Here is a 19282-nt window from a genome sequence, read left to right on the forward strand (position 1 = left end):
TTCTTGAAGATTTAACTAGCAGGGTGGGGGGCAGCTTCTCTAGAGAGCAATCTTTATATCCTCCAGCTTAAAGTAAGCTGAAATCATTTGTGCTGCTGTTTATCCCACGTACAAACCAATACAAATGGACTTAGGATCACTGATAAGTACCACAATTAAAATAAGCCAAACTAAACTAAAATTGAAAAACTCTCCTTGCCCTTTGGCTTGTCTGTTACCTGTGCACCATATAGAATATTTTGATAAGCCTTTAGCTTTCTCTGTGAAGGCATATTTTAAGCGGATAAAGGCTATGACTCCTTTCTTCAGTGACACTGTTGTAGTTCATTTAAGATGATATCTATCGTTAAAGCTTCTCTCTTTTTCGAAATAGAACATATCTACATGCCACGTTAAGAGATAGGGCTTCCCTGTTTCCTGGATTTTGCCAACTGTGTAGAGTATTGGCCTGATTTTAAGAGTGAAATTTAAATACCATGTCCTTAAAAAATTAGTCAGAAAATACGAATGGAAGAAAGTAGGAATTTAGGGATACTCCCTAAGTTGCTATATGATTGGGGTGGCAGCTCTAGCATTTCAGAGATTAAAGGTATCAAGATTTTCATACCATGGCAGGGGTAACATTTTCAAAGAGTAGTAAGTGGGGATAGGAGCTGATGTATAGCCCGGCTGGTGTTGAATTCCTGCATGGTGTTACGAGCACCAACTTTTATCCAATGCAATATTCAAGTTATCGTCAAATGGGAAATTTAAAGTTTATGTTTCATTAAAAGGTGTTGTTTTATTTTCAATCCAACATTTTCTCCCCCTTTTGCCGTGAATTAGATATGACTGGATATTTACCAACCTCGGACCTGCCATATGTTCTCTTACTTGAGTTTTTAAGTGAATTCTCTATATGGTGTAACTCTTAGGGCCTTACTAACTTTTAAATTAATTATACCTCTGACAGACTTGATTTTTTTAAAATCTTTTTGCCTGTCCTCCTTAAAGTCACTGAAAACAGAGGAATGGTTAAGTCAATGTTAATTCTGAATTCATGACACAGTTACGTCAACCACAGTCTGTCTTTTGGCAAATCTGCCTTGTGTCTCATCTTCTGACCTGATGCATTGGTTCCTCCCTCTCTGTGAGGGGTAAGTTCAGCCTTCCGTCAGCATTCTTCCTTTGAAAGGCAAGCCCTCCTTCACTGCTGCTTGAGTGAGGGGGGCGGCGGCCAGCTCTATTTTCCCTGGATGTACAGCCCCCCACAGGTGTCCTGTAGAACTGTTGTTTACTATTCTGTGGCATTTCGTTTGGAATCTCAGCTCTCTTGGGACTGTGACCTTGGAATGTTCGAGTCTGGGAAACTGGCAAGAAGTGATTTCCTTGAAACAAATCTCTCTAATGTGTTCTTACCAGCTTGAGAGAGTGTCTTTATTTTTATTTAATTTTTAAAAATGTTTTGGCTGCGTTGTTTTGGCTGCGTTGGGTCTCCGTTGCGGTGCGCGGGCTTTGTCTAGTTGCGGCGACCGGGGGCTACTCTTCGTTGCGGTGCACAGGCTTCTGATTGCAGTGGCTTCTCTTGTTGCCAATCTCGGACTCTAGGCGCCCGGGCTTCAGTAGTTGTGGCTCGTGGGCTCTAGCTCGCAGGCTCAGTAGTTGTGGTGCACGGGCTTAGTTGCTCCACGGCATGTGGGATCTTCCCGGAGCAGGGCTCAACCCCGTGTCCCCTGCATTGGCAGGCAGATTCTTAACCACTGCGCCACCAGGGAAGTCCCGAGAGAGTATCTTTAATATTCTGTTGGTTGCTGTCCTTATTGTGATAATCATAATAGTCATAAAAGCTAATGTTTATGGAAGACCTACTACATGTGGGATGCCAGGCTAAGCACTTCATGAGCATTATTCATTTAATTTTCTCAACAAACAAGCTTCTGTTATCCCCTTCTTACCAGGTACGAATATGATCCCATTTAATAGATGTGAAAACAGAGGTTTAGAGAGATGAGTTAACTTGTCATAGCTTACACATGAAGCAAATGGTGACATCATGTTCTAACTTAGATGTCTCTGATTCGAAATTAGTTTAGAATCAGTTTTAGCAAATCCAGCAAGATTTATTCCATCTCTGAAAATGCAGCTTACTTTCCTAGAGACATTTGAAGACTGATTTTGAACTGAATTCAAAAATTGTAAGTTGGTTGATTGAAAATGACCAGGCCATTTCAAGAGAATGTGCTGCTCACTGATCCTACCATCAAAGGCCTTACCGTTAGGTTGGAGGAGGCAAGTAAACAAGTTCCAATAAGTGTTACAGATGCCATCGAGAAGGCTGCATGGGCTTCTACCTGGAAGAAACAGCAGCCATTTGTTCTGGGGTTAGAGAGAATTGATGGCAAACAGTCGACATACACATGGATAAATTGGTACACACACTGCCAGCTGTACCACCCTCTTAACCCAGTTGTTAAAATGACTTCAGATTTTCATTGCTGAATTTGATGTCCCAGATTTTTGACCTCAGGGGAAAAAAAAATTTGATGACAGTTAAGTAGATTTTTTTCTGCAGAGATTATGGTTGCATGAATAGATTTAACTACGATTCCATTATAGTCTTTGTTTTCACCGGAAATGATTTTTGAGTGAGAGCAAGTGATGAAGTTACATCCCAGAAGACAACATTTTCCAAAAGCAGCTGAAACTAAGTTAAAGTGACTACTCATGAAAGCCAGGCAGTGTGTTCCTTCTGGCAAAATCTGCAGTTTTCATCACAGTTGCCCTTATTATTAATTGTATGCTTGGTTATGTTCTACATTAAAGCCTATAAGAACATGGGCTTGATACACTTTAAATCCTGTGCCCACCTACAAACAGCATTTCTTTGGCTGGGGCTAAACCCTGACACGGTAGTTTGACTCTCCTTGAACAATGTCCCAAAGATTGCTGATGAACAGCAGAGATCTTGGCTTGGAGAACCTTTGACTAATGGAAATGGTAACCCAGCAAATTCTGAACCTTGTAATAAGAAATGCCATAGCTTTGCATGAAAAGTGACTCAATCGTATTTTTTCCTGGCTTTATAATGTGTCAAGTTCCAAGCTACATATATGATTTAAATACACACCAGATAATATGGTCCGTCTGTTTGCTTGAAGTGTCTAGCATAGGGCCTAAAAACTCTTTTGACCAGATAATTTTGATATCCCTTTTGTTTTTCAGTGCTTTATTGTTCATTTAGTGTTATTTCATCCCAAGTAGGCGTATCCACTAATTCGTTTTATTTATATCTTAATGCATGTAATTGTTAACTGATTATTTTTCAGTTCAGTGGATCAAAAGTGAACTTCTACCCTCTTAGTATATAGATGCACAGTTTTTGTACCCTGATGTCAGAAAATAGACACAGTTGGTCCCTCGTCCCTCAGTATCCAAGGTGGGGGCTTGGTTCCAGGAACCCCACAAATACCAGAATCTGCAGCTGCTCAAGCCCCTGATATAAAACAGTGTAGTGGGACTTCCCCGGCAGTCCCATAGTTAAGGCTCTGCCTTCCAATGCAGGGGGCGCAGGTTTGATCCCTGGTCGGGGAACTAAGATTCCACATGCCGTGCAGTATGGCCAAAAATTAAAAAAACAAACAAACAAGCCAAAAAACCAGTGTAGTATTTGCATGTAATCAATCTATGCGCATCCTCCCATATACTTTAAATCATGTCTAGATTACTTATGATACCTAATGCAATGTAAAGGCTATGTAAATAGTTGCTGGTGCTTGGCAAATTCAAATTATGCTTTTCCGGAACTTTCTGGAATTCTTAATTTGGAATTTGGAGTACTTTTGATCCACTGTTGATTGAATCCCTGGATGATGCACAGCCCCTAGGTACAAAGGGACGACTATACCATTATCTCTGGGAACTCCGTCTTTCCCCATTTTGGAAGTGTTTGCTTTTTTTTTTTTTTTTGGTTTCTTTGGCTTTTCCTTCACTTTAAGGCAGAGGGTAAATATGTGAACCAGTAATCTATGTGAGTAATTTTTTAAAAAAATCATTGCACCTGGGCAAATGATGTAGCAAAATGGGTTCATGATAGACCAGCACGTGTCTTCCATTAGCATCGTGAGCAGATAGTTTATCGTGATCTCAGAAAGCCAATTCTGAAAATAAGAGAAAAAAGGGCACCACGTGTTTGAAACCTCGTTTAACAAAACACATTTCACGTTCCTCCCCGCAAATCTAAATTCTTACAATTCATCATTGCAGGATTTGACCAGGTTGCAAAACTTGAAATCTGATTTGGAAAGTAGAATGAGCTCTAAAGAACATTGCTTCATTGAATGGGGACTCCCAAAGCCCCTTGTTTCTAATCCCCGTTTGCTGTATTCAGGAATGTTCTTTTTCCCTCCTCAGGAGGGTACTTACTGTTTTTATTAATATGAAAAACAGATCTCGCCATGTTTGGGAACTTGAACCTCCACAGTAACTCGATTCCATTAGCTGGAGTCACTTAGATGTTTTAATGCTCTGAAATAAATTTTCAGTATATTTTCATCGTTAAAAAAAAAACACCATGTAGAAATAATATTTGTACAACAGGTGGTTAGGGACTATCATGTAACATACATATATATGTCCCAACAGCCTAAGACCTTTTTCAGAACTCTGCAGCTACACTTTTCTGGTGAAATATATTCAGATGGAATATGGTAGGTTTTTTTCCTTTCCACAATGCAGTTCATGAAATGGCCAGGTAAATACATTACAAATACATTGTATGTGATTGAGGGGCTGATTTGGGATGCAAGTCTGGGTACCTTGGTGCCCTAAAAGTGAGTACTATTCTCTGGGGTTTCATACTCTCCGCTTATTCACTGTTTCGGAGTCTCATCAGATACCCTGGGGCGAGCCATCGCCAGGTGTATTACATGCTGCTTTGTATGGTTATAGTTTATAACTCAGCGGAGCAGAATGTCAACATGAGAAACCAACTGAGAGATTCCTTTTTTTTTTTTTTTTTTTGAGTTATTTTGGCTTCAAGTCTTGCTAACAAGGATAAAAATATTCCATTCACATTTTATGTTTTTACCAGCCGGATCATGCTCAGTAGCCATCTGAATGGTAAAATACAGTAGAAATAGATTTACTTTTGTTTCCATTCTCTTGGGCATGAACAAGTCCTCACTCTAAAGCCTATTGGCAAAGTAGCTTTAAGCCATTATAATCAATCTTTTAGGCACGTGTGTGTGTGTGTTAAATTATTTGGTGTTTTCAAGCATAAAAATAAATTCAGAGGGGGCTTCCCTGGTGGCGCGGTGGTTGAGGGTCCGCCTGCCTATGCAGGGGATGTGGGTTCGTGCCCCGGTCCGGGAGGATCCCACATGCTGTGGAGCGGCTGGGCCCGTGAGCCATGGCCGCTGAGCCTGCGCGTCCGGAGCCTGTGCTCCGCAGCGGGAGAGGCCACAACAGTGAGAGGCCCGCGTACCGCAAAAAAAAAAAAAAAAAATTCAGGAAATGTTTCCACCAAGTTTTAGGTTGACATAAGAATGTTATAGGATATGTCAGTTTCACAGTTGCCCAGTCAGAATGTTTAAACTCGTTTCAACATTTTGGAACAATGAGTAGTAGACAGAGTATTCCTTCTTATTTAGAGAAAAGTCTCTCAACTATCTCTCTAATTTTTTTTTTAATTGCAAGATGTTCAAAGTTCCTTTCAAAAGTGCAAAAACCTTAGGGGATTTCCTCACCAATACTAAGAGGAGTCTGAGTCTGTTTCTCAAGGAAGTAGGCCTTTTTGTCTAACTCTGTGACATTTTCAGACAGGAGTTAATTGTCAAATTTGTTTTTCTTATCCCCTCAGGCACCACCAAGTCTGAAGATCGTGCTGCTTTGCTGAAGAAATTCAATGAACCTGGGTCCCAGTATTTTATTTTCTTGCTGAGCACGAGAGCTGGAGGCCTGGGCTTAAATCTCCAGGCAGCTGATACCGTGGTCATCTTTGACAGCGACTGGAATCCTCATCAGGTGTGCATGTCTCTGACTTGGGTGCCCAGGCCTTCCTTCTGGAGAGGAACTGAAAGACTAGCAGTTCCCTCCCTCATATACATTTATGGGGCAGAGCACATTTCTAAACGAGTGGACCATCTCCTCAAAGGGAAAATAACCCAGCACATTATTATGGCTGTTTTCTTATCTCCCTTGGAACATAGATATTGAGATCTCTTGCACACGCCTTTGGTGTACCTTTGAAGAGTTCAAGTTTGGGGGACAAAGACTCAAGTTTCTGCCTAGTTTTAAGCCATCCCCCCACCCCCCTACCCCATCTCCTGGGATTGCCGCTGAACAAAGCATGTTTAGTTAAGGATAAATCAAAAATGTTCCAAGGGCTTCCCTGGTGGCGTGGTGGTTGAGAGTCCGCCTGCCGATGCAGGGGACGTGGGTTCGTGCCCCGGTCCGGGAAGATCCCACATGCCGCGGAGCGGCTGGGCCCGTGAGCCATGGCCGCTGAGCCTGCGCGTCCGGAGCCTGTGCTCCGCAACGGGAGAGGCCGCGACAGTGAGAGGCCCGCGTACCACAAAAAAAAAAAAAAAAAAAGTTACAAGATAAAAACAACATAAAACAGCTAACATTTATTGGATCCTCACTCTATGCCAGCCTCTTTTTTTTTTTTTTTTTTTTTGCCAGCCTCTTTTTTTTTTTTTTTTTTTTTTTCGGTACGCAGGCCTCTCACTGTCGCGGCCTCTCCCGTTGCGGAGCACAGGCTCCGGACGCGCAGGCTCAGCGGCCATGGCTCACGGGCCCAGCCGCTCCGCGGCATGTGGGATCTTCCCGGACCGGGGCACGAACCCACGTCCCCTGCATCGGCAGGCGGACTCTCAACCACCACGCCACCAGGGAAGCCCCTGTAATTATTCTTTATTATGTTGAATCAAAATTAACACACATGGATGAAATAGGGTTTATTTGACATAGGTTGACAGATTGAAGATACAGACCTTAAAGTTGCTAACTGGAGGTCACTGCTAAAGTCAAAGATAGAACGTATGAATGTAGGATTAGCACTAAAACCCCTCGGGATTATCAGGACTCTCATTCCCAAACTGTTATGAGAAACATGGGTTGGCACTTTATTTTATTCATTTTAACCCATGAAGCTGGAGCTGTGTTGTTATTACAGAATGGTCAACCACACAGTTACTTTGGAGGTCCTTTTCTCAGGCTGTGTTCTTGTCTTCAGCTATAATCACACCTAAATCAGTATGATGGGCTTTCAGACCACGGAGACCTCAGAATTGGTGAATAATCCATTCAGTGATTACAACGCTGCTTTCTTCGTCGTAATGCCTCCCCCCCATTTTTGGCTTAGGGGCCCACAGGCTTCCCTTGCGTAAACTTCTTCAGCCTAGAAATCGTCATTTTTGCTATTTTTCAAATAGATAGATCATCTTACATTAAAGTTTTTTTGTCTTGTTTTTTGGGTTTGCTTGTTTGTTTGTTTATTTTGGCTGTGTCGGGTCTTCGTTGCGGCCTGCGGGATCCTTTGTTGAGGCATGCGAGATCTTTCGTTGTGGCCCACGGACTTCTTTCTAGTTGTGGCGTGCGGGTTTTCTCCCTCTAGTTGTGGCACGTGGGGTCCAGAGCACGCGGGCTCTGTAGTTTGCTGCACGCAGGCTCTCTCGTTGAGGCGCACGAGCTCAGTAGTTGTGGTACGCAGGCTTAGTTGCCCCGCGGCACGTGGGATCTTATTTCCCTGATCAAGGATCAAACCCGCGTCCCCTGAATTGGAAGGCAGATTCTTTACCACTGGACCACCAGGGTAGTCCCTAGATAGATCATCTTAAACATACCAAAAAAACACCACTGCTGCCACCACCACCAAAAAAAAAGCAAAAAACTAATTGCTGTAAGCACCCAGGGGTTCAAGAACTTGTTGCCCTGTTGGTAGATGGTCCATGCCCTCTACTTCCTCACCTGGCATGTTCTGCCGCCACCTGTGCCTTAGTGTTTTGTAGGTTATCAGCATCTTCTAGGACAGGGGTCAGCAAACTGCAACCCAGGGCTGAGTCTGGCCCGCAACCCGAGTTTGGACCACCTGAAAGCAAAGCATGGTTCTCACATTTAAAAGTATAAAAATGTAAATTGCAAAAGAAAGAAAAACGATTACCAGCGTCTTGGTGAGAACAGTCGCTCAGTGTTTGCTCTTGGCCAAGATAGCCTGGACTGTTTACCACTGGGCCCATTCTGGAAGCATTGTGTGACCCCTTTTCTAGGAAATAATCAGGAGGTTGATGACACAGAACTTGCCAGCGTGGCTGCTGCTCAGCCGTTCTGGGGAAGATGTGTGGAGAGAGATGACTGAGCTCAGGGCTCCAACAGAAAATGACGTTTAGCGTTTCCACGCCGCCCCCGCCCCCCACTTTGGATTTTAATGACCCACCTCACTTTCTCCTCTTTGGAAAATAATCTAATTTGGATGAGTCCCAGCTGTATTCATGGTTCAGCTCTCCCATATTTATAGTCACTTCTTCAAATATCTTCTGAGGAAAACCTTTTGCCCAATTAGTCATTTAATTGTAAAGGTCCCTGCAGCAAAGACAGGTATCCTGGGCAGACTTCGGCCTGTTGTCTCCTTGTGCTGTCTAGGTGACCAAGAAACTCATCTGGTCAAGACGATGGTCTTACAGCTGTAGCAGGGTATCAGCTCTGTGCAAAAGAGGGTGCCAGGGATGCAGGATGCAGGGGACAGACCTTTGCCCTAAAGATGTACACGGGTCTAATGGGGGACGCATGGAAACAGCTAATTAGCATTGGAGAGATCATCACCTGGACCAGAATGAACAAAAGTGATGTACCAAGAAGTTTTTATGGCATAGCCTTAAGATTAGGTAACTCTGCTTCATAGCTTTATGACGGTTTTTATTTAAAGATTTCATTAAAACCTTATTTTTTTATTATAAGAGTAATATACATTCAAAGCAGAAAAAAATTGCCAAACCACATGAAAGTAAAATGAAGAAAATTTAATAACACCTATAATCTTAATACCTGCAGATATAAACATTATTAGCTTCTTGGTATTTGTCCTTCCTGCCTTTTCTTGGTACAGATAAATGTATGCACATAAGATCATAATGTACATACTCATATATAACTTGTAGTTTTCAGTTATTATAGCTTTATGATGTATCATTAAGTTTTCTAAATGAGAGTATAATTGTTAATGTACTATGTTGTATATACATAGAGTAAAAAACTGTAATTTATTTAACCAATCTGTTATTGTTGAATGTTTATTTAATTCTGCTTTTTTAAAAAAACATTATAAATGATATATAATGCTGAGAGGTACATCCTTACTTAAGTCTTTGTGCATATCCATGATTATTCCCGTAGGATACCTTCCCAAGAATTGAAATTTCTGAGTCAGGGGCCATACCCAGTTTCAACACTTTTGATGCATAGTGCTAAATTTCTATGCCCCCAAAGTTGTCCATTTTACTACTCCACTAGCAGTCTTTTCATTCCCCGAACTAAAGATTGAGCCTTTGATGGAATTAGATCCCAGGAAATTTGCTACATGGGTAATCATTGTATGAACAGTGTGTGTTTATGTGTATAATGTATGTGTGTATAATTCAGCAATGTCTTAAAAATCACCTTTAACGCCTTCCTTTAACTTTGCAACTTAGGGTTAGTTTTAGTTAATATCCAAGTCATAATTCTGACACCAAATTTATTTTTATTTATTTAATTTTTTTTTTTTAGTTAGGGACAAATCTGATAGTGAACCTAGGGACAGATTAAACACACACACACACACACACACAGACACACAAACACATCTTGAGACCTGGATTTCAAAACCTGAGGTGTATTTCAGTTGGCTAATTTGAACCCAGTCTCCCTCAACTAGGAATGACCTTGAATTTTTCTGAAGAAGGTAGCTTGTATATTTTGACAGTGTAAGCAGAATCTTGCATTAGTGAAGGTGGGTTAAAGAACGCTTCCATAGTTCCCTCTTGGGTGGGTGACCTGTCTGCTAGGCTAATCCAGGCACAGTGGCCCTCAAACACGTGGTTTTCTCAAACAGGACCTGCAGGCACAAGACCGCGCTCACCGCATCGGCCAGCAGAACGAGGTCCGCGTGCTGAGACTCTGCACCGTGAACAGTGTGGAGGAAAAGATCCTCGCAGCCGCCAAGTACAAGCTGAACGTGGATCAGAAAGTGATCCAGGCAGGCATGTTTGATCAGAAGTCTTCAAGCCACGAGCGGAGGGCATTCCTGCAAGCCATACTGGAGCACGAAGAGGAAAATGAGGTATCCCAGAAAGCCAAGTCTGTGAAATCAGTGATCTTGTGTCTTGCAAGGCTTGGGAAGAACCTCTTTGTTCTTTAAAGAATTTCTTGGGCTGGGGTGAATTAAAATGAATGAATTAGCTGCTTTGTTACACCCCAAGCACAAAAAGCCTGTGAAACATCCAAACGAGTGTCTAAAAAGCAGTTGCTAGAGGGACCTGAAGGCTTGGCCATCCAATGCTTCCCTGGTTTCTGCCGGGAGGTGCAGCCTGCATGCTTGATTGTACTGTAAGTGCTGCCCTCTGTAGGCCAGATGCAGAACCGCAGAGAGGCCGCTTGCAGGAACAAAATTGCTAGATGAGACAACACAAAGCTGGAAGGGTCACTCCTTGCCTTTTCTTTCTCCATCCTTCAGAGCCCTTTGTCTCTATTGCCTTTTTATCAGGGATCACAGCACTTCAGTGTGTTTGTAGGATAAGCCCTCAAAGCTGTTTTTAGCTCTTTGAGTCATACTTTTACTGGAAAAGAGTGACCTTAACCTCCACTCCAAATGCTCCTGTAAGAGCTGACCAACGGCTGAGAAAATTATTGGCTAAAAAAAAAATCTCTTGTTACTTGCCAACATTGTTCAAAGAGTGCATTGATTATGTTTCTCTCAGGGGATCTTTGGGTAGCTGTATTTTTTTAGATTGCCAGTCTTAGTAATTCTATACTAAATTTTCATCCCCAGATGGATTTGAAATAGATTAAAAGACATAGTTCTTATGTAGTCTAGAAAACTGAACAAAATACCAGTGCCAGTCCTTACCATAAAATTGGCTTGGGATGGACAAATTTGGTTTGGTGTGCCCATGTTCGTAAGTGGAAGAATGGGTTTATCTTACCTATTCATGTGGAATACTATTTTCATTGCGTACATTAGATATACAGTTGACCCTTAAACAACACAGTTTGAGCTGTGTGGGTCCACTTTCATGTGGATGCTTTTCTGTAGTAAGTACTACAGCACTACATGGGTCCAGAGTTGGTTGACTCCATGGGTGAGGAGGAACTGTGGAATCGGACAGCCGATTTACGATTTACATGTAAGATATACATAGATTAACCCCAGATGTTCAAGTGTCAACTGTAGTTTGATTTTGCCTTAAGTAGGATGTTTTTGAAATCTTCTATAAATTATAAACCAAATTCTTTCAAAAATCTCATGTAGTTTTTTTTTCTGAAATAAGTGGAAATGTGAAGTAGTCCTTGATATTTAAAGTCATCCTGAAATGAATCTTTTTGCAAATTGAAGAGCGCTTTTCTGTCATACCCCTTCACTTGTCAGTCTTATATGTTTGATTAGTTATCTATTAGATTTCACTAAAGTGATGAAAAATGCGTATGCACATACATTCATACATTCACGCATGTTTTTAAAATTTTGATCTCAAATAGTTGACCACGTCTAATTCTGGAAGTTGAATACTTGATACAGATTCGATTCTCAAAATTGAAATAGCTGATACACATTTAGAATCAGATTTTCAGGTGATTTTTTTGGTTGGTATTTACACACATGGAAATTTTAAAAATGAAATACTAGGGTGAGTGATATATACTGTCACAAAGCAGGTGTGGGCAGAGCTGATACCCAGCCAGGAGTCTCCCTGATGTTTTTGCTTTCTGTTTTGTGTAGGCCTTGTGAAGATAGTCCCCAGCCTGGTTTAGGGGGAGTGTAGGGTTGCCTGGAGCTTTCCAACCTTCCTAAGCCTCACGGAGATGTTGATCCCTCCCAGTCCTGAGGGCCCCTGCAGGACATTTGGTCCTGTCCACAGCATCCATCAGACATTTGGTCCGGACCGAAGGGTCCTCGATATTTGATCCTATCCAAAACCACATCCTCATGGATGTTTTGGATGGGACCAAATTTCAAGAACCTTTCGGCGTGAACCGAATGCCTTATGGACATTTTGGACAGGACGGAATGTCTGCTAACCTTGCGGGCCACCAGGTGGGGCCTGCAGTGCAATCCGGCGCCGGTGGCTTCTAACGGTGAGCAGCCTGGCTGGGGCTCCACACCCCTTCCAGGCTCTCCGTGTGTCAGACAGATGTTATCATTTTCTGGATGGCATGCGTCCTGATATGAAAATGTTTGGGGACACTGATAGCCTGCAGTCAAGGGCTCTGGTCCTGAATGTCAGAGGCAGCATCACCATGGTTGACGGACCATGGAACATTCGGGCACAAGGAACCCAGGAAGATTTATTGCCCACTTGTTCTCTGTGAAGGCCAGGCCGCTGTAGACAGGCTTCTTGCCAGTTTACAAGAGCATCTTTTCATCTTGGGCTTGGGGGAAGTCCAACCCGACACTGTATAGGTGATGAGGGGATAACGTGGCCCTAGGAATAGGGTGGGCAGAAGCAGGACATCTTTTCCCCAGTGGATACATTAACCGAATTGTTTGTACCTTAAAGTCTCAGCCCACTCCCAGCTAGTCTATTTCATTGTCAGATGAAATGCAATAATGTGTTTAGACAGATTGCCTTCCATCTAGAGAGGAACTAGCATAGAAAGTTTTTCACAAGTAATTCTTATCTTGAGTCATCAGTTTTCACTTGATTGAATTGCATTCATTTCTTACACGGTGCGCAGGACATTATTTTGAGAGCAGGCAGAGTCGTCTCATTTAAGCTGCTAGGCCACCCGTCCTCTTTCTAGAACAGGTTGCCTTGTTTTGAACATAGGATTTGGGAAATTGGTTGTTTGAAGTTCTGGGTTTCCCTTTCGTCCCTCTGCTGATACATCGAAACTCCCCATTTGATTTTTAACAAGCTCGCTCGACATACGATAAAAATAATTTTGGGCGGTAAGTTCTGTAGTATCTGCCCAACTTTTAGAATCTTTTTTTTAAAGTGTGAAAATCATAGCATAACATTTCTAAAAAATTTGAGAACTGTTGGTTTCTGAGGAATTTTCAGAGCCATAAGGTGCCTTGGTCTAACATACTGTCAAATGAAAATGTGAGGCCTTAGGTAGTTGCTTTCTCTACCTCATTTCAATGATTTTCATTAAGAAGAGTCTTGTGGAGGTTTTGTTATTGCTACCTTTTGAGTTGTCGTGTCCACAGCTCTAACATGAGCGTAACAGTGCCCACCGAAATACATATTAAACATATTTTAAAGGCTATGTATTCGACACACACACACACACACACACACACACACACACACACATACACATATGTATGATTTTTATGGTCTTGCATGGTGCCTTGCCTCTAAGTTTCACATACTCATGTCCTTTGTAAAGCTTTGAAAATAAGCATTTATGTTGGGGATAAGGTAAAGAATTAAAGGAATTAATGTTAGGCCCTTTCTCATGGGGATTTCCTTATTTAAATCCTACATCTTCTCTGTGAAGGAAATGTCATGCCCACTTTACAGATGAGGTCATTGAGGCGGGGAGACATAACTTGTTCTAACTTGCTCTAAAAGTAAGGGAATCAAGATACACCCCTGCCCCGAGAGAACCAGTATGTCTTAGAGAGTGCACCACCTTTCCTCCCTAAACAGATTGTGCTCTGGGAAGATGGTTTGAATCGCTTGCAAAATAATAATGGCAAGTACTATACCCAGTGACCCTTCTGTTTTCTTTCTGGCTTGAGAAATGGGGTCCCACTGGTCTGGAGGACTGATTCACCTTACTTATCAGTACCTCAGCCCAATTGTCCAGCCTCTCTCCGGAAGCCTGTTAAATTGTTCTGTTCTGGTCTTAACCCCAGGAAGAAGATGAAGTACCCGACGATGAGACTCTGAACCAAATGATCGCTCGACGAGAGGAGGAATTTGATCTTTTTATGGTAACGTTACAGAAAATCATGGAAACAAATGCCTCATTCCTCTCCCTCCTTTTCTGTTAAACACAAGATGTCTGGGGCCTGTGTGCCCTGGCCAAATTTCATTTGTGAAGCCGGGGCCTTTCCTTCAGTTCAGAGCCTGCAAATTGCCTGGCTTTAGCCTGCAGACATATTTTGTTTGGCCCATGCCATGTCTTTTTTTAAAATTTCGAATCCGTTGCCAACGCAAAAAGAATCCTGATTTCTGGCTTCTCGTGAAAACTGAACATGGGCAGTAATACCAGGCCCACATCTCTCTATGGAAGCGTTTGGCTACGGCTTCGCAGCAGCTGCGTCCTCAGGACAGGCCATGTGGTCTACCACAGACACCCCCCCCCCCCCCCCACTTCCAGCTCATTTCTGATCCTGGCCAGCATCCTTCAGGAAACCTGCCCTGCTCCTCTAGGTAGAGTTCACAGCTATTCCCTAGCTGTCTCCTTAGCAATCAAAACAAATATGCTTCCTGGGGGCGCAACAGGGGGGCGGAGAGCAACTAAAATGACATGGTCCTGCCTCTTGTTATTGTTGAAGAGAGTCTGCTTAAGCAACCTTCCAGATGTGCATCAAGGTGTAGACTTCACTTAAAGATCAAAACTGGTTGCATTTCACCGGTACAAAGCAGATGCAAAAGAACCTTGACATTTGACCGTTTAACATCCATGGTTTCAACCTTGACGTTCCAAGATACGTAGTCATCTGCCATTTTGCTGAAACCCGAATTTGATTATGTGTGTGGCCTGCCTCAAGGTCAGTAGGGAAGGGAGCAACCCCCTTGGCTGGTGAGGGAGTCCCTCAGAAGTCACATTTGACTGTGTTCTTAAGGCATTTGCTATAGCTATTTATTTATCTCTGTATGCACAACACTCAGAACAGTTTCTGGCACGTAGTAGTTGCTTAATAAATATTTGTTGAACGAATGGTGGCATTTGCAAAATTTCGGGCCTTGTGAGGAGGTCAGGATGTATAAAGTTGCAAGGCTCCCCCCCAATACCTTCAGTCATTTTGATCTTTCTAACATTTAGCCTGACCGTGGAGTGAGTAAATAAATGTGAACTGTAACTCTGGTGGTTGAATGCTGAGGAACCCCCAAATCAGAGGTCCCAAATTTGAAGCCCCCAGGTCTCAGATAAGTGATTTGCACGAGTGAAGCAAGTGGACAGGGGTGAGGGGATGGTGGTGAACGGTGAATGGGAGTTGCTTTTTCTCGGGGGGACAGAGCTGCAAGCCCCATGTAGCCAGAAATTCCAAATTTTCAAGAGAAGCTAGAAAGTGAGGTTTTTATATTCAGTCTCCGGACTTCAAAATGTTTGCAACTAAATTCAGTTTTTTATTAGTATTTAACACTTCAAGCCAAACAAAATACGACCCTGGGCCAGATAGGACCCACAGGGTTTGCATTTTCCACCTCTTTAGCCTAGGCAGTCTGAGAAGGGAACCCCAGCTGCATGGAGGCTGACGTTATTTTTGTGGTTTTGTGACTTTTGGGAACAATGATTGTGCTCACACACAGTGATTCAAGATAAAGGACATTTAATTCTTTCTCTGGAAACTTTTAGGTAGCCATGGGAATAAGTCCTACCCTGGGATGTGTACTTTTTTCCCCCTCCTAAATGAACCATCCTACCCAGCTAAGGCCATTTTGAAGAGAAATAACAGAAAAACGACTTTACCAGTATGTTCAACATAGGGTGTTCATAAAACCTAAATTTCTTAACTCATACTGCCAATCACCACCTTTATAGATTATTCTCTGTTTGGGGAGATTAGAGATACACGTAGGAAATAGACATCTTTTCTCTTTTTGAGGAACTTATTAAAATGTAGATGATGAGGGAACACCGAGGCAAGAGGCCCTCAGCTTCCCTGGCTGATCACTGATTGGCAATAATTCAGCACTGCTGTAGCCTCAGATACTCTCGAGGCCCTTGGAAAGGATAAGCTGTCTGCCATTATACAAATTAGATTAGGCCCAGAGATGGAGATTTCCATCAGCAGTCCTGAAATAAGAGAAAAAGAGTACTTCTCTTTTCTGCCTTTCCGGCTGGGTATCTGTAGAAATTGAAAGCCTCAGGGAAAAAAAAAATTGGATGTCTGGCCAAGGCACCGTCTTCTTTTAATTTGGGAATATCAGGCTTGGAACAGGTGAAGCTGGTTAGGGAATATACTTCTCTGTAGGCGTTTTGATTTTGTGAATGTTGTGCTTGTTTCTTAAAGGTTGGCTTCTCATTTCTGGATAATACAGATTTTCAGTTCACTTTGGTTTGGTTTGCTTTGTGTTGGTTTTTTAAAATCTTCTCATCAGCCTGCTGCCTTTGGCCAATTCACTATTCATTAGCACCTCCACCAGGGGGCAGGAAATGAAATTGAATCCTTGCCAGTTCAGTCAGATTAAAAACTGTAGTGAGAAACAAGAATGGAATGTGAGCTAGATTTGGAGTTGGAATATTTAAACTCTTTATCCACTGTTACAAAAACAAAAAGTTAGCTCCCTATATAAAATTAATACAGACGTATTATTTGATTTTATATCATAGGCACTGTAGTTAAATAACACACATGAAGCAGATAGTCTCTTTAAAATAAAACCTTTCTTTCGAACATTTTTCTTGTTTTCTCCTTTTAAAAAATGGGACTTCGAAAGTTATCTCTTATACTGATTACCTGTGAATTCTACCTAAAAGAGATCTTTGACAGGTCAAGATACATATCTGAAACATTTTGCTAACATACAAACATGAAGCTTTCAAGCTGCCCTGCTCCCTCCAAAGGCAACAAGTACTTTTAAAAGTAATTGTACTTGTTAGCATAAGGTTATTGGGTCTTAAGACAAACATATTCATGTAGTATCTGAATAATTAATTACGCTTAGTTGAATATCAACTTCAAAGTTTGTACTGGTCTTCTGCAAGCGGAAATCTCTGGGAAGAGATACAATCCTGAGAACTTTAAGCTTATTAAAAATTGCATCAAAAATATTTGGGGGGGTCTTTCCTAAAAGAAAAAACAAAAAGCAAGTGCAATTTATTTTCTTTTGTATTAGAAGAGATTTATTTTCTCAGTGGTGGACTAATGCATGGCATAAGCCATTTTACAAGTCCTCGGTACAGGAAATGGTTATCGTATAACCAAAAATTGAAGTGGTAGTATTTTATCATCTCTGTGTAGTGCCGTAACCAAAAAATGATTTTTCTTGATAACTATCTAGTAACTATTAGGAGATTACCGTGAGAAGCCCCTCTTTAGATTGTGCTGTTAACAAGGCATCCTCTGTGTGCTAATTATGAAGGTTTTGTGGATCCCATTTCTGAATCCAGAGCATTGGAAGGCAGGATTAAGAGCAGCCTCTCCAGCTAACTATAGCATATGACAGAACAGAACGGCCACATTTATCTACCAATAGGACTCCACCATGCTCCAAGCCTACCCCATCTTGGGAATACAATGATTTCCAAAAATGTTGAAGCATAGTTTAAGTAACTTTGAACTTTAAATAGATTCTAAAGGTCGAATTTGGATTTAAATAGAAATTTCATTTACATTTTGTTACCACTCTCAGCTCTTAAGAAAAAATTAATGTTGAATCCCTGTTTCAGTACGGTAGAACTGAAGGAAGAAAGAGGGAAAAGGTAAATCATTTAATGGTTAATGGTCTGTTCGCTTGTACAAATGGTCTAGCCAGTGATAGATACATATGACGAACGTATATAACAATTCAGTGGAGGTTTTATTTGTTTTTCTTTAACCATCAAATTGTTTAGTTATAGGTTAAAGGCAAGTATGTGGCACTTAATTTATTTTCTAGCACACTGGATTTTAAAAAAAGAAAGCAGGAGGTGGGGAAATAGGCATTTTGAAGGCTGTTGAAAGGAAGCCATTTCACTTATATCAGTTGAGATGAGATTACCTTTGAGGTCTGTCACTGTGGCATGATATTTTCATAAGAGCTAAGCTTTTTGAAAGCTAAAGAATTGAGGGACATTCCTCTCCCAGAGCCCAGGGTGCACTAAAAATTCAATGCATTCATGGCCAACTGATTAATAAACCAGTTATGTGCCCACATGTCTGAGTCCAACCGAGGGTGGCTATTTTATAGTGACGCTGGGTGGCTGATTTTTTTTTTCCTGGCTCTTTAATTAAAAGCATGAACCCTATTGAGGTAAAGGAAATTTTCTTAATGAACTTTCCCCTTTATATGCTTGAAGAATACTTCTATACCAGTGCAGCAATGAGTTGTATCACCAGGGCTCATTTTTTTTTAACTCATTTTTATTTTTATTGCGGTATAGTTGATTTACAATGTTCTATCAATTTATGCTGTAATCATTTTTATTTTTTTTATTTATTTATTTTTGCTGTACGCGGGCCTCTCACTGTTGTGGCCTCTCCCGTTGCGGAGCACAGGCTCCGGACGCGCAGGCTCAGCGGCCATGGCTCACGGGCCCAGCCGCTCCGCGGCATGTGGGATCTTCCCGGACCGGGGCACGAACCTGTGTCCCCTGCATCAGCAGGCGGACTCTCAATCCCTGTGCCACCAGGGAAGCCCTGCTGTAATCATTTTTAAAATACATCCCCAATTTGAAATTTCTCACTATTACTTAAGGGGAAGCTTTTGCACCCACATAGACTAAGAAAAGGAATTTTTTAAAGAGTATTTTTTTAAGTGCATAAGTAAATTTCAAAGATGGGTACAGGGGAAGGGAAGAGATTTGGGCCTTGGGGATGAGCTAGAACAAGTCAGCCAGGATACAGAGGCTCCGTGGGAGAAGCTGAAGGGACCCTGCAGCCATAGGAGGTGACTTGTGAAGACTTATGTGCTGCAAGTCTACACCGTACCGAATCCCCTTTCCCTTTGGTGACACTTCTGTTCATCCCTCCAGCGCATGGACATGGACCGGCGGAGGGAGGATGCCCGGAACCCAAAACGCAAGCCCCGCCTGATGGAGGAAGATGAGCTGCCCTCCTGGATTATTAAAGATGATGCCGAGGTGGAACGGCTGACGTGTGAAGAAGAGGAGGAGAAGATCTTCGGGAGGGGGTCTCGCCAGCGCCGGGACGTGGACTACAGCGACGCCCTCACAGAGAAGCAGTGGCTGAGGGTAGGTGTGGCTTTCTCGAATTCTTGCTACGTGGAGT

General features: G+C 42.1%; 1 protein-coding gene across 5 annotated transcripts in view; it reads left to right on the forward strand.

Annotated features, from left to right (window-relative positions):
- The window catches only part of SMARCA2 (SWI/SNF related BAF chromatin remodeling complex subunit ATPase 2), a 172854-nt gene that overhangs the window by 88501 nt on the left and 65071 nt on the right, over nucleotides 1-19282 (forward strand). For all 5 annotated transcript variants that reach the window (XM_060014673.1, XM_060014674.1, XM_060014675.1 and 2 more), the window contains exons 24-27: nucleotides 5837-6000; nucleotides 10067-10294; nucleotides 14036-14113; nucleotides 19027-19245. In XM_060014673.1, the coding sequence (XP_059870656.1) occupies nucleotides 5837-6000; nucleotides 10067-10294; nucleotides 14036-14113; nucleotides 19027-19245 (689 nt within the window). The remainder of the gene's footprint in view (nucleotides 1-5836; nucleotides 6001-10066; nucleotides 10295-14035; nucleotides 14114-19026; nucleotides 19246-19282) is intronic.

The sequence above is a fragment of the Delphinus delphis genome, chromosome 6 (genome assembly GCF_949987515.2).
Source record: "Delphinus delphis chromosome 6, mDelDel1.2, whole genome shotgun sequence".
Classification (NCBI taxonomy): Eukaryota; Metazoa; Chordata; class Mammalia; order Artiodactyla; family Delphinidae; genus Delphinus; species Delphinus delphis.